This window comes from Sapajus apella, unplaced genomic scaffold (genome assembly GCF_009761245.1).
Source record: "Sapajus apella isolate SASKATOON/1434 unplaced genomic scaffold, GSC_monkey_1.0 scaffold1170, whole genome shotgun sequence".
Lineage (NCBI taxonomy): Eukaryota > Metazoa > Chordata > Mammalia > Primates > Cebidae > Sapajus > Sapajus apella.
This window is the reverse complement of record NW_022438096.1, coordinates 1-13,292: the sequence shown is the minus strand read 5'-3', so window position 1 is coordinate 13,292 and position 13,292 is coordinate 1. Positions and strand designations below refer to the sequence as shown.

The following is a 13,292-nucleotide window of genomic DNA, read 5'->3' as shown; positions in this document are numbered from 1 at the left end:
CCTGTCCCATGGCCAGGGCCAGCTCACCAGGGAGCAGCTGCAGCAGCACGTAAAGTCAGTGCCGTCCCCCATGCGAGAACCTGAGGAAGGTGAGTAAGCGCAGACAGACGGGGCCTGGCGCCCTGGAACAGTTCCCAGGTCTCGGCTGCCCCATGTCTCACAGGGGACCATGCTGGGGGAAGTGTAGACAGTCACAGTACTGGCTTTTTCCTCCTTTTTCCTTCCATGGAAGTGGCTTAGGGATGAGGTAGAGTAGTTGACCTATTTGGGTAAAAACCACTATCTTGGTAAGAAACTCAAAAAGAATCATTGCTGGCATATTAACCTAAAGAAAAACAACCAGACAAGTGCCCAGCGGTACTTCAAAAGGCTATTTATTATCCTGCAAAATTTAGGCAGGGAGTTGTGGCTCATGCCTGTAATCCCAGCACTTTGGGAGGCTGAGTCGAGTGGATCATCTGAGGTCAGGAGTTCAAGATTAGCTTGACCAACATGGAGAAACTTCATCTCTACTAAAAGCATAAAACTAGTTGGGCATGGTGCCATGTGGCTGTAGTCTCAGCTACTCGAGAGGTTGAGGCAGGAAAATCACTTGGACCTTGGAGGCAGAGGTTGAAGGGAGCCAAGACAGAGCCGCAGCACTTTAGCCTGGGTGACAGAGGGAGACTCTGTCTTTAAAATACATACATATATATATATATTTTTTTTTTTTTTGAAACAGAAATCAATATCAGCAGCTTCTAAACTATTTTTTAACATCAATCATAATTAGAAACACATTTCCTATTACATATATGGCTCTCTATTTTGAAAATAATTAATAAAATCATATTATTTTACAACATGTAATACCTTCTTTATTCTCCTTCATTTGTTTTGAATGTTATGTGCAATCTACCAAAAGTCCAATAGTAATAATTAAATCATTCATTAAAGTAAACATTATCTTGTCATTTAAAATGATTTCATAAATGTTCTTTTGTTTTTGAGATTATGTCTCTGTGTGTGTGTGTGTGTGTGTGTGTATTTATATACTTTTCTCTTTTTTTTTTGAAAGAGTATCTCACTCTGTCACCCAGGCTGGAGTGCAGTGACACTATCTTGGCTCACGGCAATCCCCGCCTCCCAGGTTCAAGGGATTCTTCTGCCTCAGCCTCCCAAGTAGCCGGGTCTACAGGTGCATGCTCCCACCCCCGTGCAATATTTGTATTTTTTGAAGAGACGGGGGTTTCACCATATTGGCCAGGCTGGTCTCTAACTCCTGACTTCATGATCCACCGCTTTGGCCTCCCAAAGTTCTGGGAGTACAGGCATGAGCCATCGTGAGGGGCCCAAGATAAAAAATTTTTAGCAATATATTGTTAAGAGAAAAACACTGGAAATGAAAGAATATTCATAGTTTTATCCTATCTGTTTAAATAAAGATTGAAAGAATATGTATGCAAATAAGTTTACATTTTTTTGGTAATACTTTGCTGCATTGTCTGAACATTGACAATCACTATGAATTATGAAGTTCCATGGCTAATATAAAGTACTCACTGTGTGTGCCAGGCCCTGGGCCCAGTGCTCTACATGATTTTTATTTCGTTTCATTCTCTCCACTACCTGAAGTAGTATAACCAACCCATTTTACAGAGTTGAAACTGAGGCTCAGAGACTGAAAGTTAAATGCCTGAGGTTGCAGGTAACAAGAGGCAGATCTGGAACTGAAACCTACATGTGCCTTAAAACTAGTTTCTGTTCTGACAGTAGGCTAGTCTGCTTCACAGAGCATGGAATAGATGGTGCATGCCTGCTAGGATGGACCAGGTATCATTGTAGGTAATAAACAGCCCCCAAAATGGAAATTTACAGCACTGAAGGCTCTTGGTCTGCTCGTGCTGCACGTCCTCCATGGCTCTCCTGGGCCCTGTGCTCCACATCTCCTCATCTGCCACCATAATAAAAGAGCAGCCTCCATATGGGACCTCTCAGTGGCTGTAAGAGATGAGGGAAAGGATGGCCAGTCTGAATGGCTTCCAACTCTTTTACCTCGAGGTGACACACTTCACTTCCACTCACATCTCCTGAGTCCAAGCAAATCCCGTAACTACCTCCACCTTCAAGGGGCCCAGATGAGAACCTGAAATACTTGGTGGACTCCATTAGGGCCACCATATGGTGTCAGCCTGTGTGGGAGACTATGGAGGGGCAGAGAAGGAGAGTGGGGAATTGATGGGAAATGACAGCAGGACTGAGTCACCTCAGATTTGCTTTATCCTCAAAAGGTGGAGTTTGTCCCAGAGCTGCACAAAAGCAGCAGCAGCATGATGAAACAGGGTAAACTTCAGATAAAGCAGTTTGTTCAGATGTGATCAGTAGTGAACTCAGAATCAGCTGAGTGACACTGAGTTAGTAAATCTCTGACTGCCTCAGTTACCTTGTATGATAGTGGTGAAGATCGGAGCATTGGCAGAGTTCATTTGGAAGGATATCAGGAGTGTGGACAGTCAATGTTTTAGTTCCTTTAAGTTAAATCCAGGCACTATCTTTCCTGCAAGTCTCCTGTTCCTTTCAGATTGCACTGGTGAGAGTGCTCAGATTAGGCCTGGAGGTCGTGAAATATTGGCTCCCACACCAACAGTTCCCCTGTGTCATGCATGCATTCTGTGCATTTTCCTGTGCTAAACACTGTCCCAAAACATTGTGGAGCATGATTCTTCCTCCCTATTCCAATGGCCCTGGGTGACTCAAGTGCCCATTCAGTGACCAGGACACAGAGGTCTTAGAGTGATGCTCCATGAGGCCCCAGGTGCCAGCCGCTGCCCTGTGGAAGTGTGAGGCAGGGGACAGGGCATCGTCTGTGGGGGCAGTGGTCAGCCAGGCCTGGTGACTCTACTTGGTGGACAGATGATCCGACACCTGCCACCTCTGATGGATCCACTGCCTCTGTGGCTGTTTGTCCTGCTGATGCTCCAGTGGCTGCCCCCGCATCCCAGCCTAGGCCCAGTGCCACTGAAGATGGGCCTGCCCCTTGGGGACCCAGGAGTCCTACAGGACTCACTCAGCTGTCCCCAGGAGTCCCCAGACCCTCATTCTTATCAAGGACCTAGGATCCTTACCCCCTGGCCCTCCTTCAACAACAGCAAATGATGATTTACTGCTTTTATCATCATTACTGTGTTTAGTGGCCAAGGACCTTCCAAGGTACCAGTTCTGGAAGGAAAGATGTCCTTGGGAGGTGATGACACTCAGTACAGAGGTGAATGTTGCTTCCTCCCATCCTCAGACAGTCTTTGACACAGCCATTGACACTCCCATTATGTGGAAGGAAACCAGCCCAGGGTCACACAGCTGGTCAGCAGCACAGCTGGTTTCAAATCTAAGGTGCCTGGCCCTGCCTTCATGAGGGACCTGCCAGCAAGGGAGGTTGACCTTGGCTTTGAGGAGACTTTCCTGGGCTGCATGAGTTACCTCCCCTGTTTTTGAGGCCCCAAACTCTGCTCTCCTCTCCTTCCTTGCCCTGTCTCTGCTTGTACTATGATGAAGGTGACCCCAGCAACCCTCCATGGACATCATGGTACTCTCTGCCATTCACTTTGGGCTAATCTGATTTCAACACCCACTTACTTGGTCTCTCCTTTTCCAACCAAGACAACCCAAATCTGGGGCTCTTTATGCAGGTGACAGCAGACGAATAGAATTGAATGCCATAGTTGTGTTATCCCTGTTTTGTTTTATTTTGCTGTGTCTCAGGGTTATTTTTCTATTTATGGTAAAGGCATTGGCTTTCCATTTATAGCATGAATAGAATATTTGCAGTTTAAAATAGCTTTATGTCATAATAAATGGTAAAGAGACTGAAAGCAGTGATTTTCAGCTGCGAAAGGCCTGAGTTTGAGCACACTCTGTGTGATCAGGCAGAGACAGGCCTTTGGGAAGTTTAGGTGAGGATGGGGCCAGGAAAGGTGATGGACAGTGGGGGACTGGCCTGGTCACCAGACCCCTGTGTCCTGCCCACCTGCTTGGCACTCCCCACCCATCACTCATGATGCTGCCAAATCCTCTGGGTATTGTGGCCAAATCTCCCAGGAGAGAGGCTGATGAAGTTTGTCACTTGAAATGCACAGATTCATTGGACATCCCTGGGAGCTCAAGTGTGAGAGTCAACTTGGTTTTCTTCCCCTGATTATGGTTCAGAATTAAAAGTCCACCTTCACAGGCAGTAAGATAATATAGATAAGTGACACCATCACCCTGTTTCAGATGTTAACATGTTTAGGTGTGTTAGGGGTGCTTTCAGACCACACAACCTTGTGCCGCAAAGTGGAATTCCTGGGCCAGAGGGAGGCATTTGATAGCCACGTTATGATCTTCTCAATGAGTGTAAAGGCAGTCTTGTTTCATTTTGGATTCTTTCTTCTGTTGTTATCTTATAAGGGGACTTTGCACTTCCAAGCATATAATAATTTTTGGCTAGCTTTTAATCATTGACTTCTAGCACAATTCTGTGACCAGAAACCTGCTGTGTGATTAGATTTGTCTGAAATATATTGAGATTTGTTTGATGAACAAAATAAGTTGGGTTAATTTTTGTAAATGTACCTTGCGTGCTTAAAACCAGTGTAGCTCCAACATTTGTTCCTGAGATACAGGATGATGGACGATGGCTGCGTGGATGTGATGGAGATGCTTTACTGTTGGGACCTTCCACATCCTTCTGATGTTTTGTTGCTTAGAATATGAGTGGCTGAAAGGGAGCTGTAGAGCCTCCCACTCTGCTTGTGTGTGAGGTTCTTCCTGCCATCCCGCCATCATTTGTTTCTTATGTTTTGCAGCCAGGACTGACCATGAGAAACCCTGGAAGCTCAGGAAGGAAGGAGCCGCCAGAAGCAGGGACAGGGAGCTGGTGGGGAAGACCAGAAATGAGGTCTGTGAAGGTTTCAGAGAGGACCTGTCCTTGGGAGTCACGTTGAGGGCTGAGATGGGGGAGGGGCATTGGAGGACGCAGGTGCTCCGTGGAATGTCCACTGTGAGGTACCACGTTCCGGGGCCAGGGATTGGTGGAGAGGGAGTATAAAGCACTAGGGTTGCTTAGGCAGCACCCAAACAGGAGAAGATTTGGTGGAAACCAGAGCCCTGGTCTCCGTCTAATTGCTTCTGAGCCTCCCGCTTTCTTGCCCCACGTGTCCTGTGGCTTCCCTGATAGACTTTCTCCCTGACTTGTAGCTGAACCTCCCACTCGCACTTGAAGACTTAGTTTCAACCGGATCCTTTCCTAGACTCCTTTCTCCTCCCCCTCCTCCAGGTGCCCGGCATCCCCGTTCCCCTCCCTGCCCTTCCCTCCCATCCCCCTCCCCAACTCAGATCCTGCCCCATCCCCATCCCCTTCCCTCCCTCAGCCCTAAGCCACCCCCACCTCTGTCCTGGCCGCGCTGAGAGGACCAGGCCATGCGGGTGCCGTGGCTGCTCTTCTGGCTCCTCCTGCTGGGGTTTCCCAGCCATCAATCCACCCATGTGAGTAGACGCTGGGCCCTCAGGGTTTCTTCCTTGTTATTGGGCTGTGTCACGTGGCATATTACACAATGCGGGGCTGTAAATTAGCGCGTTGGGGGGTTAAGGTGGGCAGATCACCTGAGTCCAGGAGTTCAAGACTAGCCTGGGCATCGTAGCCAAACCCCATCTCTACAAAAGATTCCAAAAATGATTAGTCAGATGTCTACTGCACTCTTGTCTCAAACAAAACCAAAACAAAGTGAAATGTCATTTGAGTTTTGTGTCATCTGGTTTGATGACTTTTGAGGAACTTCTGTGTCATCCCTGTCTTCTGCTCTTGGGGGCTGCCTCTAGGGAGTCTGCGTCCAGTCAGTGTGATGGGAGCTGAGAAGCCCATCAGATGGAGAGGAAAGGGCTGCACCTGCTGGGAGGTTTGCAATGCGGGAGTCACTAGGAGTGATGTGACCAGGATGTGAGGGAGGACTGTATTGTCCTTGGTTTTGTAAAATATGTATGGTGCAGATCACTGATTGACCCAAAGGAGAAAGGGTCTTCGAGTCCTTATGTTATTTAAATATAAAGAAATGACAGGCCTGGTGTGGTGGCTCACTGAGAGGCTGAGGCTGGCAGATCAGTTGAGGTCAGGAGTTCCAGACCAGCCTGACCAACATGGTGAAATGCTGTCTCTACTAAAAATATAAAAATTAGTCAGGCGTGGTGGCAGGTCCCTGTAATACCAGCTACTCAGGAGGCTGAGGCAGGAGAATGGCTTGAACCCAGGTGGCGGAGGTTGCAGTGAGCTGAGATTGCATCACTGCACTCCAGTCTGGGCGACTGAGTGGGACACTGTCTCAAAAAAAAAAGAAAAAAAGGTTTTCTTTTTGTAATTTTTGTGTTTTTTTTGTAATTTTTGTTTGTTTTTTTGAGGCAAAGTCTCCTTTTTGTCTCCCAGGCTGGAGTGCAATAGTGCGACATTGGCTCACTGCAACCTCTGCCTCCCTGGTTCAAGCGATTCTTCTGTCTCAGCCTCCTGAGTAGCTGCAATTCCAGGCACCTGCCACCATACCTGACTAATTTTTGTATTTTTGGTAGAGATGAGGTTTCACCATTTTGGCCATGCTGGTCTGGAACTCCTGACCTCAGGTGATCCCCTAGTCTCACTCTCCAAGAGTGAAGGGATTACAGGCATCAGCCACCACGCCTGGCCTTTTTGTGATATTATTTATACCATTGCTATTGTTAGGGTTAGTGTATTTTGTATGTGGCCTAAGACAAGTTTCCTCCTTTTAATATTGCCCAGGAAAGTGAAAAATCTGGATATCCCTGCTTTATGTCAAGAAAAAAAAAGACACTGTACATTTAGAATGCCTAAACACACTACCAGCCATGCAAAGAACATGAGACTGGTAACTTCCAGTCTTTTTTGAATCAGTGGAATCCCCTGGTGATATCTGAGGGGTGTGGTTACCTCTTGGAGGAGGTTGATGGTTTCTAAGGTTTATTATTTTTTACTGAAATATTGTAAATGTCACTGACCTTTTCATTATTTCAACTATTATTATTCCAGGCCATCAGTTTTCCACCTGATTTTTTGTATCCTGGGCATGACTTTCTTGGCGTTCTATGGATGCTTTTCACTATTGTGTTTCTGGGAGTTTCTACAGTTGGCCTTTTCCTCCGAAAAATTAGCTTCTGTGTGAGTATACTAACTTCCTGTAGAGGTCTACTTGTAATCACACATAAGAAGAAATTATTTCAAACAATTCATGGTCTGGTCTTTATTATGAATATTGGGTTTTACCAAAAACATCAGAGAAATAATTTATTAGCACAAGAATTATTAAAATATTTGCCATTTACATTATTAAATTAAATAGATTGGTGTTTGTCTCATAGAATATCAACAGAGATTTGGGTCAAAACTAAGGTTTTTTTTTTTGTTCGTTTTGTTTTTTAACCTTTGTGATCTTTATCAGAAATGGAGTATGACGTTTTGGCAGTTAAATAGGAAATTCTGTCTAAACGTTTCTGCTTTATAATTCTTTCGTATGGCTGGAAGGTAAGCTTTCACTCTCCTCTCTAAAGATTCACTGCAGAAACTAACAACAGACAGCTTAACAGGAGAAGAAAATCATAGAAGAGGCATAAACATGGGAGCCAGCCGAAAAATGAGACTGCAAGAAGGGTCAGATGGTTGATGCTAAAAGGGCACCCTCTTTTCAGGGGAGAGGAAGATAGATGGAGATGGAGGCAATTTGGAGGGGGAGTAAGTGCTTTTTAGGGGAACTGAAAGAGCCCAAGGAACAAAGTTGGCCTGAGACAAAGTTCCTCTGAGATCATGGGGAAGAGGCGACAAACTGCAGGACGGTGAAGGGCAGAGCCGCACTGCCTCTCGTGATGCAGAGAAACCCCAGAGAATCTGTTGGAACTGCCCTTCAGAGAATCAATGAAGAGTGTGTCCGGGCAGTATAATTTCAAATGACATCATCCAAGTGCGTGTTCCCGGTCGCAGCTGGAGAGGGATCAGTATGTCCGAAGTCTGTACTTGATAGGAATTTGGCTGCTAAGTTTTGTCATCATTTGAGCCTTTTTGTCTGTTGGGTAAAGTGAGCTCTCCACTTTCTCTTGCCTTTCATGACAGTAAAACGTGGCTGTCTGGGGGCTGACCTTCCTTTTGAACAATGATCCAAGAAAAAAGCACTAATCCCACAATGCTTTTTATATTCAAGGGAAGAGGAAGTATGTTTTATTTTTACAACCTAGAAAATTACCCGCCATTCGGGACTGCCTTTCTCCATTTTTTTTTTTTTGAAATGGAGTCACACTCTCTGGCCCAGGTTGGAGTACAGTGGCACAATCTCAGCTCACTGCAACCTCTGCCTCCTAGGTTCCGGTGAGTCTTCTGCCCCAGCCTCCCAAGTAGCTGGAACTACAGGCATGTACCACCATGCCTGGCTAATTTTTGTATTTTTGGTAGAGACAGGATTTCCCCATTTTTGCCAGGCTGGTCTTGAGCTCTGAACTCAGGTGATCCACCTGGCTCGGCCTCCCAAAGTGCTGGGATTACACTTGTGGGCCACCATGCCCTGCCGCATCTAACAGTCTCTACCCCACCTAGTCCTGAGCAGAGAATTGTCAATATAAGTTGGGGGAAGTTTTCTCTTTTTTTTTTTTGACAGTCTGGCTCTGTCACCCAGCCTGGAATATAATGGTGTGATCTTGGTCACTGCAACCTCTACCTCATGTGTTTAAGTGATTCTCCTGCCTTAAAACCCCACGAACGGCTGGAATGATGGGTGGTCACCACCACACACAGCTAATTTTTGTACTGTTAGTAGAGATGGGGTTTTACCATGTTTGCCAGGCTGGTCTCAAACTCCCAATCTCAAGTGATCCACCCACCTCAGCCTCTCAAAGTGCTGGGATTACAAGCATGAGCCACCACGCCTGGGGAGGGGATTTTTTTAATGTACCACTTTTGATTTTAACTAAATTACCTGTGAGTTAAAATCAGAAAAATCAAATTCTATAAAGAACTTGAAAGATGTTCTTTCAGGCTGGGCGTGGTGGCTTTTTCAGGTCACCTCTTCTGCAAGAAAGGCTCTTGACAACTGGCTAAGTTTTGTTTGTTTGTTTTCCTTGCTTTTGGGCATAGTCTGCCAGATGAGGACGTGGATGTATTTTTCTCCCCACAGCTCTGTGCTCAAGCCTTGGAGAGGGAGATGGCAGAGAGCAAGGCTGCCTACAAGCAGCACAGGTAGGTCGTTGTGATGGATTTTTTTTCTTTTTGAGCCTGAGTCTCTGTCGCTCAGGCTGGAGTGCAGTGGCAAAATCTCAGCTCACTGCAACCTCCACCTCCCAGGTTCAAGCAGTTCTCTGCGTCAGGCTCCCGAGTAGATGGAATTAAAAGCATGTGCCACTATGCCTGCCTTTTTCTTATTTTTAGTAGAGACAGTTTCTCCATGTTGGTCAGGCTGGTCTCAAACTCCCTACCTTTGGTGATCTGCCCACCTCAGCCTCCCAAAGTGCTGGGATTGCAGGCATGCGCCACTGCACTCAGTTGTTACGGTCATTTTTAAAGGATGTTTTTGTTTTAAGATGAAGCTTTGACCGAGGCAGGTGGATTACCAGAGGTCAGCAGTTCAAGACCAACCTGGCCAACATGGTGAAACCCTGTCTCTAAAAAAAAAAAAAAAAAAAAAATGATGAAGCTTTAAGTGTCTAGGAAAGAACGTGGCGTTTTAATTCTTCTTCAAGTCAATTCTTTCTTTGCCTTCTAGATGGGAAATGAGGAAAAAGAAGAGAGTGCCAGGGAGACACATGAGTGAGGAGCCAGCCCAGAAACGCCTGTGCCTGAACAACGCCTTCTGGCGAGGTAGGAGCTCCCGTGAAGGCAGCCGCTTAGTTTCTGCTGCACAGTCCACACACCCTGCTTCTCCTTTTGGGGGTGAGGGCTCAGGTGGGGTAATTGTCATGTTTCCTGGAAACAGTTCCAAGCACTTATGAAGAGAACCGTTGTCCCGCTGGGGGGCAGGACCCCATTTTTCTCAGGTGCCCTAGCTGAATGGCTCTTGGCTGGTCCTGTGTGAATGGTGGAGCTCAGACCCCTCCACTGACTGTGGACTTTGCCCCCCACTGACGTCGTGGTTACTTTTAACTGTGAAGATGAGCCTACAAGGCAAATGGGCCAGCTCCTCTTCCCACCTTGAGTCAGTGTGAAGGCTTTGTTTTTCTTTCATTTGAGAAAAGTAACAACAATAGCATTTTAGAATGGGAGCTGTAAGTGCTGATGACAGCAGAGATTTTCGGGCAATGTCTTCATGGATCAATAAAGCAGTACATGAGATCTGCTTTAAGAAAAGAAGCATTTATTTGCACTTTTGGGAACTTCCTTCATTCTTTTTGCTTGCTTAAATTGTTTATTGTGAACTATATAACTGATTTAGTAAGCTAAATTTCTATGTAGTCTTACTCCTCTAACATTTGAAGTGTGACCCTAAAACTTTCCAGTTCATTTCTTTCTTTCTTTTCTTTCCTTTTCTTTTTGAAAACCTTGCTCTGTCACCCAGGCTGAAGTGCAGTGGCGCAGTTTTTGCTTACTGCAACCTCTGCCTCCTAAGTTCAAGCAATTCTCCTGCCTCAGCCTCCCAAGTGGCTGGGATTACATGCGCCTGCCACCATGCCTGGCAAATTTGTTCTTGTTGTATTTTTAGTAGAGACAGAGTTTCACCATGTTGGTCAGGCTTGTCTCTAACTCTTGACCTCAAGTGGTCTGCCCACCTCAGCCTTGCAAAGTTCTGGGATTACAGGTGCGAGCCACCGCACCCGGCCCCCATTTAATTTCTGCAGTGCTTACCTTTTCTCATGACTGTTAGTCTCTTTCATTTCTGTTCATAAATATTGACAATGCCTGTTGAGATATGGAGGTTAGATTCACTATGAATCCACAGGATTTCAAATGCCCCTACAGCTTGAAGGAAAGGAGCAGTGCTGCTCCTGTCCTGGGCCTATAGATGTTCTTCCCAGCCATGGCTGTTTCTATTTTAATTTGGAGTCTGTGCTCACATGATGGGTGATTTCCTTTGATGTGTACTGGGAACCCCTGATTTAAAGCTCATTTCCAGCTGGTTAGAGCCCGACTTGTCCACAGCCTGTTGAGAGTTAAGAAAACCCCTGGCCAGGACTCTGCAGTATCTTCCTCAAGGCTCAGGCCCAGAGGGCTCCGGGATCCTCTGATGCATCTGTTCAGTTAACTCTGCACCTCTGGTAAGGGACCTGAGTGTGGCAAAGAGAGTGAGATGGCAGCAGAGGGCGTGGAGGGTTTCTTATCCTGCACAGAACATGTGAGCCAGATTTAGCCCCATTCCCTTCTCTTACCCTTAGCAGATTCAGGACCTCATTTGGTTCCCGTGAGGAGCAGCAGCTGCGTCCCTAGAGAAAACATAGAGAAGACAAAGGTAAATGCTGGGGTCATTTTCACTCTGCCTGTATCAGGACACTGTAGTCTTTTCCTCTCTCGTCCTCTCCTGACCTGGCCTCTGCTATGTAGGTTCTGTGATGCCTTTTCTGTCGGGACTTTTCAGAAGCAAAATGTTTCCCATAAGCTTTCTGGCTTCTTCATTCCCAGCTATTCATCTTGGGTGGCACCTCCAGAAGCCATAAATGCTTAGGGACTGAGGGCTGAAGGGCTTTTACTGTTCTGTTTCCAAAATAACATGAGGAATGCCACTGACCTCCACTTTCTTAGGTCTCATGGCCCAGTGAACTCTGACTGATCTTTTACTCAAGGTGTTGTGGGGTCTATTTCTGAATTATTGGGGTTTCCTTTTATTTTGCTGTGATTTTGTTTGTTTTTTTCTGTAAGGTAGGTGAGTGACATTTGAAATATCTGCTGTATTCCCAGAAGTGATGAAAGTGAAAACTCATTAATCCAACATAAATATGTGCTTTGTGCAATTTTGAATGCTCATTGTCAAGGTCAATTCTGTAGTTTATCACAGTCCTATTCCTGTTGGTAACTGTGTTGTGCAAAAGCGCCTTCACCCCCATTTGGTGGTGCCCCTATCTAACATTCTAAGTGTCAGAGTTTCCGTATTTGTAGTAAAAACTATGCCTCGATTGTGAGTTAGTGAAAGTGAGTGTAACCTATTACCCACAGCGACAATTCCCAACCAAGGCCTTAAATGATGCTCAGCTATGCTGGTTCTCGTGTGGCCTCTGTACCTTCAACAGCTGCCGAGTCCTGTGATTACACATGATGGGAACTGTGCACTTGAAATTAAACACATTTCTAAAACTTGCTTTTTTGAGAATTCCCACCTTATTTTACCCTGGACAAAAGTATTATTTAAGTCATAATGCACTTAAAATTTGTATTACCTGGAAGTTAAAAGAAATACTCTAGCCATGCCTAACTGACTTCTGTATGTCAGATTGTTCTGTCAGAAAACCCTCTCCCAGTTTCCCTGCTTGTCATCAAGAATCCACATTACCCCAGAGCCATCTGTGCTCATGGGGTCACCCCCAGAGTGAAGAAGACCCTTTGTCCAGAAGGGAATCAGAGGGAAAATGAGAGGGTCCTGCAGGCAGAGCTGCAATAGACTTCCACTCTGCCTCCTGCAAGCTCTGTGACCCTGGGCACATGTTCTTCTTCCTCGAGGAGCCTCTGTTTTCTTCGATTTGGAGCAGGGTGGTCACACTGCCTTGCAGAGTTCTGAGATTCAGAGACAGAACATAAAAGGCCTGGAGAACATTCTCCAACAAGAAGCTGTAACGCATGTGTGGACAATGGGCTTTTCATGCCTCTCTTACTGGCTATTTATCTGATGCAAAGAACATGCTCCGGTGATGGCAGTGAGGGAGGAATGAGAATGGACAGAGACACTCCCGTGTCTGAAACACGCTTCTTCCTTACTGCGCTATGACTCTGTCTTCCCTGGGGCAGACCCCCAGCCTGCCTACATTTGCAGACAGACGCAGTGGCATGTGGAGAAAACAGTTTGTCCCAAGGACTCTTCTTCCCTCCCCAGCTATGTGTGGTACTTAGTGGAAGGGTGACTTCATGACACTGATACTGCTGTTTTGAAACCCGGAGGATGGAAAGGTGCAAAAACCTGTCAGCAGCAACATAAGGTTCAGCCTGTGTTGGTGATGGTGGTTCTGTCCATCAAATTAATACATATCAGAACAATTCCTCCTTCTGCCTGCAGGTTAATATGGCTGCAGCACAGCATCATCATTGCTCAGGATTGCCCTACTCGCCCTACCTCATGGCTGGCCGTTCAGGACCACCGATGGCTTGCCCGCCACCTCCT

General features: G+C 46.1%; 1 protein-coding gene across 2 annotated transcripts; it reads left to right on the top strand.

Moving 5' to 3' along the window:
- Window positions 1-4,177: 4,177 nt before the first annotated feature.
- On the top strand, window positions 4,178-11,750 carry LOC116546638. 2 transcript variants are annotated; one of them, XM_032272830.1, is made up of 5 exons: window positions 4,178-4,912; window positions 7,046-7,174; window positions 9,174-9,235; window positions 9,759-9,853; window positions 11,365-11,750. In XM_032272830.1, exons 2-5 carry the CDS (start codon window positions 7,106-7,108, stop codon window positions 11,646-11,648), a joined length of 510 nt encoding a protein of 169 aa, XP_032128721.1. In that variant the 5' UTR covers window positions 4,178-4,912; window positions 7,046-7,105; the 3' UTR covers window positions 11,649-11,750. The 2 variants fall into 2 exon arrangements, with proteins under 2 accessions (XP_032128721.1, XP_032128720.1); XM_032272829.1 differs by lacking the exon at window positions 4,178-4,912 and adding an exon at window positions 6,635-6,884.
- Window positions 11,751-13,292: the final 1,542 nt, after the last annotated feature.